The sequence below is a fragment of the Nyctibius grandis genome, chromosome 7 (assembly GCF_013368605.1).
Source record: "Nyctibius grandis isolate bNycGra1 chromosome 7, bNycGra1.pri, whole genome shotgun sequence".
NCBI lineage: Eukaryota > Metazoa > Chordata > Aves > Nyctibiiformes > Nyctibiidae > Nyctibius > Nyctibius grandis.
The window spans coordinates 41,486,882-41,500,193 of record NC_090664.1 but is presented as its reverse complement, the minus strand read 5'-3'; the positions used below and the strand labels follow the sequence as shown (position 1 = coordinate 41,500,193).

At 35.4% G+C, this 13,312-nt stretch overlaps 1 protein-coding gene across 1 annotated transcript in view; it reads left to right on the top strand.

Moving 5' to 3' along the window:
- Positions 1-13,312, top strand: part of ODAD2 (outer dynein arm docking complex subunit 2) — an 85,321-nt gene that overhangs the window by 20,962 nt on the left and 51,047 nt on the right. The window contains exons 7-11 of the mRNA XM_068405620.1: positions 6,685-6,831; positions 7,117-7,326; positions 7,488-7,724; positions 9,100-9,210; positions 9,727-9,881. Of these exons, the coding sequence (XP_068261721.1) occupies positions 6,685-6,831; positions 7,117-7,326; positions 7,488-7,724; positions 9,100-9,210; positions 9,727-9,881 (860 nt within the window). The remainder of the gene's footprint in view (positions 1-6,684; positions 6,832-7,116; positions 7,327-7,487; positions 7,725-9,099; positions 9,211-9,726; positions 9,882-13,312) is intronic.

The window sequence follows — 13,312 nt, the reverse complement described above, 5'->3', positions numbered from 1 at the left end:
TTTTTCTGTGTAGATCATCCTTTTGAGATATTTTGCTGTCCTCCTCTAGTCTTCATCAAGTTGGTCAGTATCTTTTTTTTGAAGTATGATTCCTGGAATGAACTTGGTACTTAAACTGTGGTTTTATCAGTGCCAAACTGAAGAAGGATGGTTTTTTGTATCTTACAGGTTACAAATCTGGTTATAAATCTCTCTGTAAAGTTTGCTTTTTTGTCTGACAACACTGTGATATTGATAGGCAATATATACGTTGTATTCCGTTGTTAACACCAGATTTTTTTATGCAGTTCTGCAAACTAATCATGGTCTTTGGCATCAGCCAATTCTCTCAGTACCATAGAGCAGATTCCATTAAGATCAGCTAGTATGAAAACATCAAAGCTATCTAAGTACTTACTGAATAGTTAGGTCCTTAGCATAAGCAGAGTGTTTACAACGTCATCATTGACATTATATATACATTACTAGAATATAGTAAAGACTAATCCATAAAAAAGACCCATTAATGCTTTTACCTTTCTAGGCTTCATTTGTTGAAAGCTTACTCCTTTCAAGAGGAATTTTTTTTTCCTCTTGATTATTATGGAAGTATAAAACAAAATGATGGTTTTAACTTGTGTGTCCCTTGGTAGTTGTATTTTGGTTTGTATCCTTATATGCTTGCGTTATTCTTTTATTTTCATTCTTAGTTATTTGATCTTGTCCTCACTCTCTGTATGCTTCCTGAGTTTCATCCAATGGAAGAGCTCATGCTTTTGCCTGATTAATCTCTTTCTACACTTCCTGTTCGTCATCCTCAATGAGATTTTTGGTTTTGTACACATTATGTAATTTTTTAAACGCACTGATGACTCTTCTGAGCCTCCTCTTTTGTTCTTTGCCATTACATCATGCCTTCTGGTTTCCTGAATTTACAAAACAACAATGGATTAATTTCTGGCCTCCTACTAGCTTTTATTTAATTGCTGTTTGATACACTGCCATTTAAAAATATTGTTGTACCTGTGCAACACCCTGGGCAACCCAACTTCAAACTGCCCTGACTTATGTTGGGAATCAAGATGATTTCAGCTGCTTTAGGAGGTAATGGCTGCAAAATAAGCACATAGCCATCTTTGCCAGTTCTTTTCACTGTAAAATTCATTTAACAAACTTACAGAGAAAAAAAGTGAAATGTTTAAGAATATTAAAATATGTCCCTGTAGCTAATTTTGTTTTTTTCCTCCCACTGGAAATCTCTTGTGGCTTAAGAAGCCCTAGGATGACCTTAAATACTAATTTTCCCAAATATTAGCACCAGTAACCAAGTGCGTAGCTATTTTCTACCACTGCTGTTGTTGAGGAGCACTGTAACTTGAGATTATAGAATCACAGAATGGTTTGGGTTGGAGAGGACCTTTAAAGATCATCTAGTTCCAACTGCCCTGCCATGGGCCAGGACATCTTTCACTAGATCTTTGAGCAGTGTGTGTCAGGCATGCTGTATTTGAATAAATTTCTGCCAGAAGGTGTCCAAAGGTACTTGAATACTTCAGAAGCAGTATCCACTATTCCCTGAGTTCATAAGGAAGAATTTCTGAAGGCCTGGGGATTTTTAAATAGAAAAAGATAGGACACTAAGCAAGCCAGTGAAAAGGGGGCCTGGATGCAGCCAAAAGTTTATGCATCTTCTGTCTTGCTCTGCATTCAGAATGGACTGACTGATGCATGTAGTCGTATTTGGAGAAAGATTGCCAAATAAGGGTGTTTCTAGTATAGTGGTGACTAAACCTGTGAGACTAGACTCACAGATACCAAATTTATATACAATCTTAACATAGTCTAAAACAGCTGCCTTTGTATACATACATTAAAAGTTTTGACTAGATTAATCCGTGCATTGTGTTATAAAAGTGGTCCGTTAAACACCTAAAAAATAAAAGCAAAAGAACAACAGGCTTTGCTATGAATTCTTTATTGTTCTCAGTTGTAAGCTCTTAGTATCATAACAGGGACATTACACGTACATTGCACAGAAGATGTTTTACTGATAGTGTAGCAGTGATGGTGTTTTATTTTCATTTAATTTGTGGATATATATGTTATACCACTATATAGGAAGAGAGGCATACTTTAAACTAAATCTGTGTTTAATTTCAAGCCTTAAAATTGATTGTTGGTCTGCCAGTAGAGTTTATTTTGCATACAACATATCAGATTTCAATTGGTATAACAACATGATGCAGATTTTAAGTCAACTTAATGGAGAGTTAACTATTTCCATGCATGTTAAAATCTATGCTGCAAGACTTACTGTAATGATAACTTCAAGAAACAAAAAATAATTGTTGAAACCATCAGTAGTGTTTCTTATTTTATAGAACTGATGCTTCAGCACATATGAAAAACATTTTATTGTGGTTTCACTTTAAAAACACTGAAAGTGGTATGTGCGTTTTTGAAGCCATGAAAATAAAATTCATAAATATATTTTATATACAGTTCTATTTTTTGTTTAAGAGAATTAAATTTTTTTAAAAACTTGGTCCATATGAAATGTCATGTGCCAACCATTATGCATGTACGATAAGTGAATTATGAGTTACTATGTTATGTATAGATGTAGTTTCACTGTAGGAGAAGCACTTCTCAAAAGAAGAGACATCTCTTGTCAGGTCAGCAATATACTTCTTACATTTATGTAAAATAATAAAAAGACAAGTTTTCTCTTTAAACACCTGTTGCAAAATTTTTATAATACAAAGCAAAGTAAATCTCAAAGTCTAAGCTATATGAAAAGACCACAAACTTCATGAAAGGACAGCTGTTGGTCAGTTGGTCTGTTTGAGCTACAGAATATTCGATGTAGTTTTAGAATCATATCTTATGGATTTTTTAAAAAATCATTTAGACTTTGCTATGTGTGGATAAACTGATTTCTCTAGGAAAACATTTGAGAAATTGTTACAATATTTTATTTCCTGGGACATATTTTCAAAATAGATCAAAATATGTTCTTAAAGCAAGACACATTTTATTTTCTTCTGAAGTCAAGATGATAATGATGATTAAAAAAGATAACATTAAAAAATTGTAGGAATCTTTCTTTAGGACACTATATGTTACAGATGTTAAAAAATTACCTTTATATTTAACCAGTTTTGTGTGGGGAAATTCTGTGGATATCTATTGTTACAAGAAATTTAAGTAAAAGTTATCTATGAAGTGCCATCCACATACAATTTATTGATTAGCAGAAGTGCTGTCTGATGTAAGTTACTAATCTGAAGCTTTATGAAGTATTTTTCTCACATTCCTTTTAGATGTATTTTCTCACTTGCAATTCTCTACGATGTTTATGGTAGCTGTTGAAGAGCATGTTAAATTTAAAGATTTTTTTACTGTATTTGTCTTACTGGTTTTGTTTGCACTTAAGAAATATGCTGCAAAAGTTCTGGCTTTATTAGATCTACTCATTTCACATTAGCAAACATTACTCAGTTTTTCAATATTCTGTATTTCAGTATGATCTGCACAATTTAGCAAAATATTTTCCTCTGGAAAGGGTTCGCTCAAAGTCCTTTACAGTTTCAAAAGTGTCATTTCAAAGAGAGGGGCTTGGGCAGCACAGTTCCGATCTGGATGGGAGCCAAAGCTTCCCTGGAATTCAGAGGCACGTGGGAGGTGGATGCTGTAGTTTGATTTACTAGGTGCTCTAAGTTGCAACTTCCACATTAGCACCAGTTGGCATTGCTCGTGCACTCCAGCTTCTGTTGCAGCTACATGGTAGCTCAGCCCTCCTAATTTCTGTGCAGCTGGGTTCATCCCTGATTTGATTAATTGTAAATCTATATTATAGGTTCAAAAGAATCCATTGTTATCACAGGGTTTAACTTTCTGCATACCATAGAATGCATTCTTTGATCTTTTTCTTGCTTTTAGTCTAGTAGCTGTGACTGAAATAGAGCTTATCTTCTACAAAAACGTCCAACTTGACTGAAAAATTTCCACTGCTGGAAACCTTACCATCACTCTAAATAATTTCTTCCAAAGGATAATTAACCACACAATGGAAAACTTGCACTTTACTCCTCATCTAAATTTTAGTACCTTTAACTTCAAATCATCAAACCTCTGTGCTGGACTGTAGAGCTCTCTATGATCACGTTCCTATTCCTCATAGATTTATTTATTCACTATGAATAAATCATACCTTAATTTACTTTTTAATAAACTAAATAGTGCTTCGCATGTCTGTCTTAATGCAACTATTTTCCAGGCTTAAAATAATTTTTATTTCTCTTCTCTGAATCATTCCATATTTTCGCTTTCCTTCTACAACTGTAAAAAAGGAAAATTAAGACACAGAATTTCAGTAGGAGTTGCACAAATGTCTAAAAAGAGATGATACTTATGTTCCTATCCAGTACTTTCAATTATACATCCCCAAATTCATCCTTTTAATCAAATGTTACGCTGTAATCTCAAATTCATATTCAACATCCCAAGTCTTTTTATATGCTCTTGTTTCCAGGACAAAACTCCTGCATTGAGCTATATCCTGTTTTCATTATTTGTAAGTGTATGACCTTAAATTTAGACATAAACGAAACTGTATTGGGCAGATCAAAAGACAGTGTATCCCAGTAACCTGATTACAACAGGACGGGAGACATGATGATCAGGATGGAAGTTTTCTGCGGTTAAAGCTCATCTTTTGCACTCCAGATGTCCTGACCTCTGATTTCCACAAATGTAGGGTACTTGACTGCATAAATTATAGTAGAGTGAAACTCTGTTCATATTCTACCAAGGCAGAAGAAACCCAGGACCATAAATGAATGCCCAGGGCGAAGTAAGAACAGGGCAAATACACAGCTTTCAAATACTCTCCTAGCCACCACTTGTCTTTAGCTCAGGGAATTGAAAATTGAATGAGATATTTATTTTTTTACTGACCTTCAATGAAAACTTTTAACTTTCATAGAATCCTTTCGCAACCGGTTCCACTAGACTGTTACCTCATTTGAAGAACCAACTCCTTTCATTTATTTTTAACCTAAATTCTATTATACCTCATCATTAAAAGAGATTATATGTGTATTAAAAGAGACATTGGACAGTCAATCCCTATCTATTCTGCTCATTGCTATCCCTAACATTGTAGACCTCTATCATATCCCTTCAGGCATCCCTCTTCTAGACTAAAAAAACCTTGGATTATCTTTGCTGCTCTTTTCTGAAAGTTTTCCAGTGCTGTAGTAACGTTCCTGAAGCTCAGGCTGCAGAACAACATGAGGTTTTTAAGGTGTATGTGATCCATGGATTTATACTGTAGTATAGTGACATTATCTGTTCACTATTTTTTCCAAATAAATCCTAATATTCCATTTGTTTTTTGATTGCCATCTACCCTAACCTCAAGATATCATTTCTAATATTTAATGGTCAGGTGAAAAACTATCATTTAATCTATGGAGTTAGGATTGTTTTTTCTGATGTGCATCACTTCTCATTTTCTCATTTGCTGTTTTATTGCCCTCTTAGTCTTACTAAATTCTTTAGCAGTTTGTTACAACTGGCCCTGAATCGTAATATCATCAACAAAATTTGTTACATAACTAGTTCTTCAATTTTTCAGGGTGTTTATGAGTATGTCGAACTGCCTAACTTCAACACAGATCCATGGAACTCACATCCCTTTATTTGAACTGACTATTTTCTCCCATCCTCAGTTTCCTATCCTTTAGTCATTCTTTTCAATCCATGCAATGACCTTTCCTCTTATAATATAATGGCTTAATTTCTTTAAAAGTTATCAGGGAGGGACTGTCAAAATCCTTATGGAGTCCAGTTAAGACATAGCAACTAGATCACCATTGCTGCAAGCTTGGTAAGTTTTGTAACATAGGACTTCTCTTAACAGATCCATGGTGACTCTAAGTATATCGTATTGTTGCAAGAATATCATATTTAGACAGATGTCTGCTAATTCTGTTCTTTATTACAGTCTGCTAATTTGTCCAGCACAGATATTTGGCTAAAAAGCTTTGAGTAACCCTTGAAATCTTTTCAAAGTTGACATCACATTTATTGTTTCCAAGGACATTGGTAACAGGGCAGTTTGAAGCGAGAGGATACATGCCACTTCTACTGAACCAACTATTTACCCTGTTTCTTGTATAACTCAGTTGAATACTATCTAATAACAGCAATTTGCCATTGTTCTTAACGTCAGGGTTTTTTTATAAAACCTTTCTACAGTGGCTTCAGTTTCAGAAAAATCCTCGAAAATGTCCTCAGTGGAAGATTCCTGTTGGAATCTCTTCAGTTTCTTCCAGAGTGAATACCAATGCAAAGAATGCAGATGGCTGCTCTGAAATGTCTACCTTCACTGTGTTCTTTTGCTATCTGCAAACACTCATACCAAACTCACAATACCTGACTGCCTAATTTACTAGTCCATTCACAGCAAGCCATAGTCATTTGTCACCTGTGATATTCATTCTCACTTCAATCTTTATGCCATTTGCAAACTTTATTAATAATTCCATTTCTTACTATGTCCGAGTTATTTAACTCCATAGAATCAAAATAATCTAACATGCTTCTTCTTTAGTAGTAGTTTTACTAGCACTAGTAGAAGAGATTAAATTTTATATTAAATGCACTTTAAACATTTGTTAATTATTTACTTTATTTTAGGGAGGTAATCCAACAGCTACTGTAATTGCATTGTGTTCGATGAGAGATTTCAATCTGACTCAAGAAACTTGTCAGCGGGCCATCAGAGACATTGGGTGTCTTGAAGTATTAATTAATTTACTTGATACGGAAGAAATTAGATGTCAGGTAAGTAGCTTTGTCGAATAGACCAATGAACATGCCTTTTCTATTAGAATATTTTTTCCATTTTCAAAGTTATATGATATAAGGAAAATTGATTTATTTTCTCATTTCCGTATTTTCTCGATTTCAAGGATTTTTTAGAACAAAATCAATTTCTTTGACTTCCAGTTTCATTCTTCTGTTTCAATTTAAAAGATAAAATGTTTTAGATAACCCAGCATTTAAAATAATTTTTCTGTTTATGTATGCTTAAATAATGTTTAACTTATGTTATGTTCCATTGTTTAGATTGGTTCATTAAAAATCCTGAAGGAAATTAGTCAAAACGCAGCGATGAGACATGAAATTGCAGATCTTGGGGGCTTACAGATCATGGTGAAAATACTGGACTCTCCAGATAAAGATCTAAAATGTTTGGCAGCTGAAACAATTGCTAATGTTGCTAGATTTAAACAAGCACGAAGGACAGTAAGGCAGCATGGAGGAATCAAGAGATTGGTAAGCAGACATTAAAATTTGTACCCTTGTCATATGCATATTTTTGTCCAAAAAATACGTCATGTGTTGTATACATGATTCCTGTGGTAGTGTTTACCATCATTAAAAAGCAGTATGATATCAAACTTCCCTGTACAGAATTTAAAAAAATTTTTTTTTAGGTTAAGCTGTTGGAATATATTTCAGTGGGATCAACCAGTCTAACACCTTACCAAGCAAAAGATACTGAAATAGCACGCTGTGGGGCTTTGGCTCTCTGGAGCTGCAGCAAGAGCACCAAAAATAAAGAAGCAATCCGTAAAGCTGGTGGCATTCCACTATTAGCTAGGTGGCTCAAATGTTCTCATGCAAACATCTTAACCCCGGTAGTGGGGACGCTACAAGAATGTGCCTCAGAGGTAAGTAAACAGGTATAGCTAAGTTATTTCTAATCATTAAAACAATGGGCTACTAAAGGGAAGCATTACGCTTGACTGTCACTTAAACCAGGGCAGATATCCCATCAGGAAGTAGATGCTTTGTGTGGTCAAAGTGTTTTTGAAAAGGTCATAGCTTGTAATGAAGTAAAGACCCCATATTTTTTATTTAAAGGCTAGGGGTAGTTTGTGAAAGAAAATACATAGAAATGAAATCCTTAATCAGTTTAATTTTTTTCATCATTTTTTTCATCATACTTGACAAATTTGGCAACTTAAGATGCTGTATTCTGGTTAATCAGTACATTTAAGTTCTACAAAGCTAACCTGCAGGTGTGGCCAAGTAGATCTAATGAAGTGCAGGGCAGGGTGGTTTACAATGTCCTTGTGAATTGGGTAAGATGGTGTCTGATCGATTGCAAAAAGAAAGGAATATATGTGATTTTTCTATAGATTTCCGTGGCAGGTTTCACAACTTTGAGTATATTCAGTTTTTATAACTGAATACAAGTATTTTTACCATTGCCATATAAGATGAGTGGTTATTTCTCCATTTGTGGAATTATATTTGAAATAAAGGTGCATTGCACTCAAGGTCAAACATATACGTAAGTTCTCTTGGTGAATTTGAGACATGGAAGACATGACTTTTCACAGGATTTTACGTTATAAAACACTTTGTATTTTCAAAATTAGCTTCTTGAATGACACAAGTTTATGCACGCTCCATGATTCAGCAGCCTGGCACATTTTAGCTTCAGTAAGTCTATATTGAGAAGGTGAAGTTTTTGAGGGTTTCTTATCTGGCCAAATTGGGAAATAGCACTAAATGCATCTCTTAGACAAATGTTTCCCCTCTCTTAAATAATGGTCCCCTGTTACAATGCCTGTGGGTTAAAATTCAGAAGAAAAGATCACTAAAAAATTTTAATCCTAAGAACATGTTCTTCTAACCTTGTTCTAGGAATAGATCTGTTCTTTTGGCTTCTGGCTCTTGATGAAGTGAGTGGATATTTCTTAATCCCATTCTGAAGCATCTTTTTCTTCCTTGGCTCTGAGCAGGGAGTCTGGATGCCTTTCAGAATATTCTGAATTCTGTTTAAGCCAGGTGGCTACAAAATAGGCATTGCAGCACCTGGTTTTACAGGTGATTTGAAGAGCACTGCAGAGAATTTATGTATTTGATTAACTTTGAGAACATCAATAATATTTTCAAGGCAATGCAGATGATGTGCTTAAAATAAAGTGCAAGGCTTTTCAATATCAAAGCCTTGAATTGTAGCACTGTATTATTATTGTGACTAGTGTTATTAACTGTTAATATACAGGATTTAAAAGGTGCAGTTTATCTTTTTAGCCAAGCTACAGACTTGCAATAAGGACAGAAGGAATGATTGAAAACCTTGTGAAAAATTTGAATAGTGAACATGAGGAGCTTCAGATGCATTGTGCAAGTGCCATATTTAAGGTAATTGTATTATAATCAGTAGATCAAAGCCAGGATTAGCCCTTTGTTTTCATGTCGTTGTCAGTTTTAATATTTTTTAGTTTTACTATTTCTCTAATGTGTGAGAAATTACCTTATAAAAATGTTGATGGTCTTTGGATAATTCTTACGAGAATATTTTAGCTGCATATTTAATATTGTAATTAAGTTCCTACTTGCTTCTCTTGTGTGCAAGCCCTAAATTGCACAGGTAACCAATGGAGCAAGGTGGGACATACTGTGAAAAGAGCTGCTTTGGTTCTTTATATTTGTTTGCCCACAAAGTGGACAATGTGAAGTATAAGCACTGCTGCATATACAGTAGCAGTTTACTGTCAAACTCTTCTTAGTGAGTTGTTAGCATGATCAGATACTTTAATAAAATATTTATATTTTCTTCTGTATTAGCTTTTACTAGTTACAACATAATACACCTAGCTTTTGAAGACATCATTTTACACATTTTACATGATATACATATTTAATTTTTTTGTATAGTGTGCAGAAGATAAAGAAACACGTGACCTGGTTAGACAGCATGGAGGTCTACAACCACTATCTGTTCTGCTTGGTAACTCTGAAAACAAACCACTTTTAGCAGCTGTGACAGGAGCAATCTGGAAATGTGCAATCAGCAGAGAAAATGTGTCAAAGTAACAATTTAATTTTAAAAACATTGATTACATTATCATGTTTTTATTTTATGGGCCTCTATTGTTTTCAAAATTGTTATGTGGTGATTCTTCAAAACCATACTTTATAATCAGTTGGGCTTTCAACTTAGGTTTTATAGTACTTAAAAAATTACCACCTGACCTCATCAGGGTACAGTGGAGATAGTGTTAAGTTCCTAGAATCTTAAGAGTCAATGGGGACAATTGGTGCCTCTAAAGAATAGTTAAGATATAGAACACTGAGTCAGGAGGTGTAATAGCGCATAATAAATGTTTGACCTGTGAGCGTATCTGATATCTCCACTCCTCTCTGTAGCTTACAAACAAAAGTCACTGGTGTATGGTAGAGAGAGTAGTTAGCACACTTTGCTTTAACATTTTACATCAAGAGAGACAGAGAGCAAATTATCTCATTCTAGGGTAGATATGTAATACACATTAGGTCCACCTACTTTAGAAATATACTGGGATCTAGGATAATTAGCCTAGATGCCTCTCTCCTTCACTACAGAAGGGGATCAGAAAAAGTAGTTTAGTCTGGACACCCAGCTTCTAAATGAGTGGAATTAACTGATGAGAGTCCTACCATAGGTACTTACAACCTCTCAGTATCAGGGTCCTGAGTGATTGAGAATGTGGCAACAGGAGTTATGACCCTCCACCTTTCATGGAACAGCTTAATGATTGGGAATAGTCAACCCCTTCATCTAAAATTCATTTAACAGATTCATGCACCTTACCTCAAAAAAAAGCCTGATCCACTGGAGTATGTGCTAGGTTTCCTGCTGAAGTTCTGCTACTCTGTACAGAGGAATGTAAGATTCATAGGCTGGAAGAGGTACCAGTAAGAGGTAACCTCTTCCTGTAGCCCTAATTTTAGTGTACTTTGCTGGACAAGCAGATATGATAGATAACTGCTGGATAAAAAAATCAGAAAGAATTCCAGTAATAAGGGTTTACTGTCTGGCTTTTTACTGTCCTAAATGAGTTCCCAAACTGTTGGTATACAGAGCCATGGTGTTTACATACTCTACTGCTGTCCTACTGCTTTTGCATTCTTGATTGCCCAGTAACCTGGCTTTTCAGAAGGGTATATCCTTCTTTTCTGTCGGCTTTGGGTATCTGCACAGAGACATCCTGGTTTTGGATCAATCAGTGATGAGATGGACCAAATGGCTCTCTCTACACTACTGAACTGAATAGGACCAAACTTTTCAGGGTTCAGGCACTATGTTATGATTATCCGTAGTGTTTAACTGCTAGCACAGTCCCTTACACAGTTTGGCCTGTGCCAGCAAGTGCTCTCCCAGACAATGCCCAGACACTCCTTGGGAACAGTGCAAGCAACAGATTGTTTCCATTAGGCAGAATGGGTGAGGCCATCCTGAATTGTGAGGATGAGAGATTTTAGCCATATGGATGCTGTGTTGTGCTGCTTCTCCTCAGGGCTAGAGAATAAGCCTTTGCCTGTTTTATTTATTAGTATAGCTGTAGCCAACAATTCTGTCCAAACGTAAACAGATTTTTGCTGGGCTACTCACACATCTTTGGCAAGTGCTTGATGCGCCACGAAGGTTACTAGCCAGGCGCAGCTCCAGGCTTGAGCTGGATTCATGTACTATGTAGTGCTGAGTCTGAAGCAGTAAACCCTATCCAAACTCAAGATGGGAGAGCACTACAGAACAGGGGGGGAGGATAATATGAAAACACATAAGTAAATCTGGAGGGATGAGCATGAGTCTGGCATGAAGCTAGAACTAACAAACCCTGCTGGTCCCTGCAGGGCAACTTAATTATCTTCGAACTACTCCAGAGTATTTCCTATACCTGAAGTACATTGCTGAGATGTTGTGCTGACTCAGCAATGAGCTGATACAGGTGCCTGTGCCTGACTATCTCAGATTCCAGTTTGCATGCAAGCAGCTGTACTGCTTCTGGACACAAGATGGCCCGAGCCAACAGCTCTGTCAGGGTGTAGCCTGCCCGTTGCAGAGCCGGCTTATATCATTCCATCTGTGAAGCAGTTGATATGCAACACAAATAAAGTAGCCAGAGACAATCAGGGGCTTTTTTTAAACTTGTTTTCTTGCTTTGTTGCTCTTTTTTCATGCTGTTGATGTTTTCTCTTGAAAAAAAATTATAGGGATACTTCCAAATTATAGTGAACAAAGAGAGGAAGATTCCTCTTTAAGCAAAGGCTTGAATGATGAAAAATGAAAATTCCTCATTTCTCAGTTACTTTAATTGTTATACTGATAAACCAGCTTGGGAAGATTAACTTTTATTGAAACAGTATAGTTCTGCCATCAAAATCTCAAAAATACTATTTCTTATTGTATGAAAAAAAAGCCACATGTACAACTGATTCCTGGAAAATACAGAGTATTTGTAGTTCAAGTAGACACTTCCAGAAACTAGGGGCTGTGGGGAAAGAACAAATGAGAACTCTGTACCCTAAGAGAAATTATCTGTTTAGGGGAGGAACTATTTGTATTTACACAAAGGTATAAATCAAAGCATAATTATTAGATAATATACAGGTTAGATCTAGCGTGATATACCAAGTGGAATTGTCAAGGTATATCATAGAAAATGTACGAAAGGAAGACACTGTATTTGTTAAGTGTTAAGAATCCTCTAAGTTCTGAACAAAATGAATTTAGAAGATGACCCCAGTGCTGAGGAATAAAGGCGTGTTCTGAAAGATGAACTTCTGAGGTTTAGCATGCATCTGTTTGTAGGATAGGACCTTCAGGATTTTTAAAAACATATTTTTGATTTTCAGTATCAAAAGTGTTATGAAGAATGAGGGAAGGAATAATATAGCAGTCAACTCAAATTTCTATCAACTTATTTCTTAATTTCAAAATGGAATCTAATATAGTACGATTGAAGCGTACTAGAACTATAGGTCTGACCTTAGGAAAATGCACGTATTAGGCCTGAACTAAGTATAGAACTGGTCAGGGCAAACTCTCTAAAGGCTAACATTTCGCAAAAAGTAAGGGTGATCCTTTGGTACAGAGAGTTGGAGGAGGGTCTGATACACTACTACTCTAGCTATTGTTAACGTGGCAGGAAAAAGTACTGGAAGTTAGGATGCCACAGTACTTGCCAGTCTTCCAGTATGTTATCAGTTATTTATAGATGTTACATCAACATGTCAAGTTTTAAAAACCCTTCAAACTACTCTGCAGATTCCTAGATAGCTAAATTAAAGAAATTTATTTTAAAAGGTAGAGTAAGAAATTATGCTGCATGTCACACTTTTAAGAACTGATTGGAATGCTTTACCTGTATTGTGTTTTCTTCAACAAGATAATTTACATGCAGAAATTAAACACTGTACTTCAATCATAATGATACTTTAATTATAAAATTAAACTTATAACAGTAACATACTGAAAATA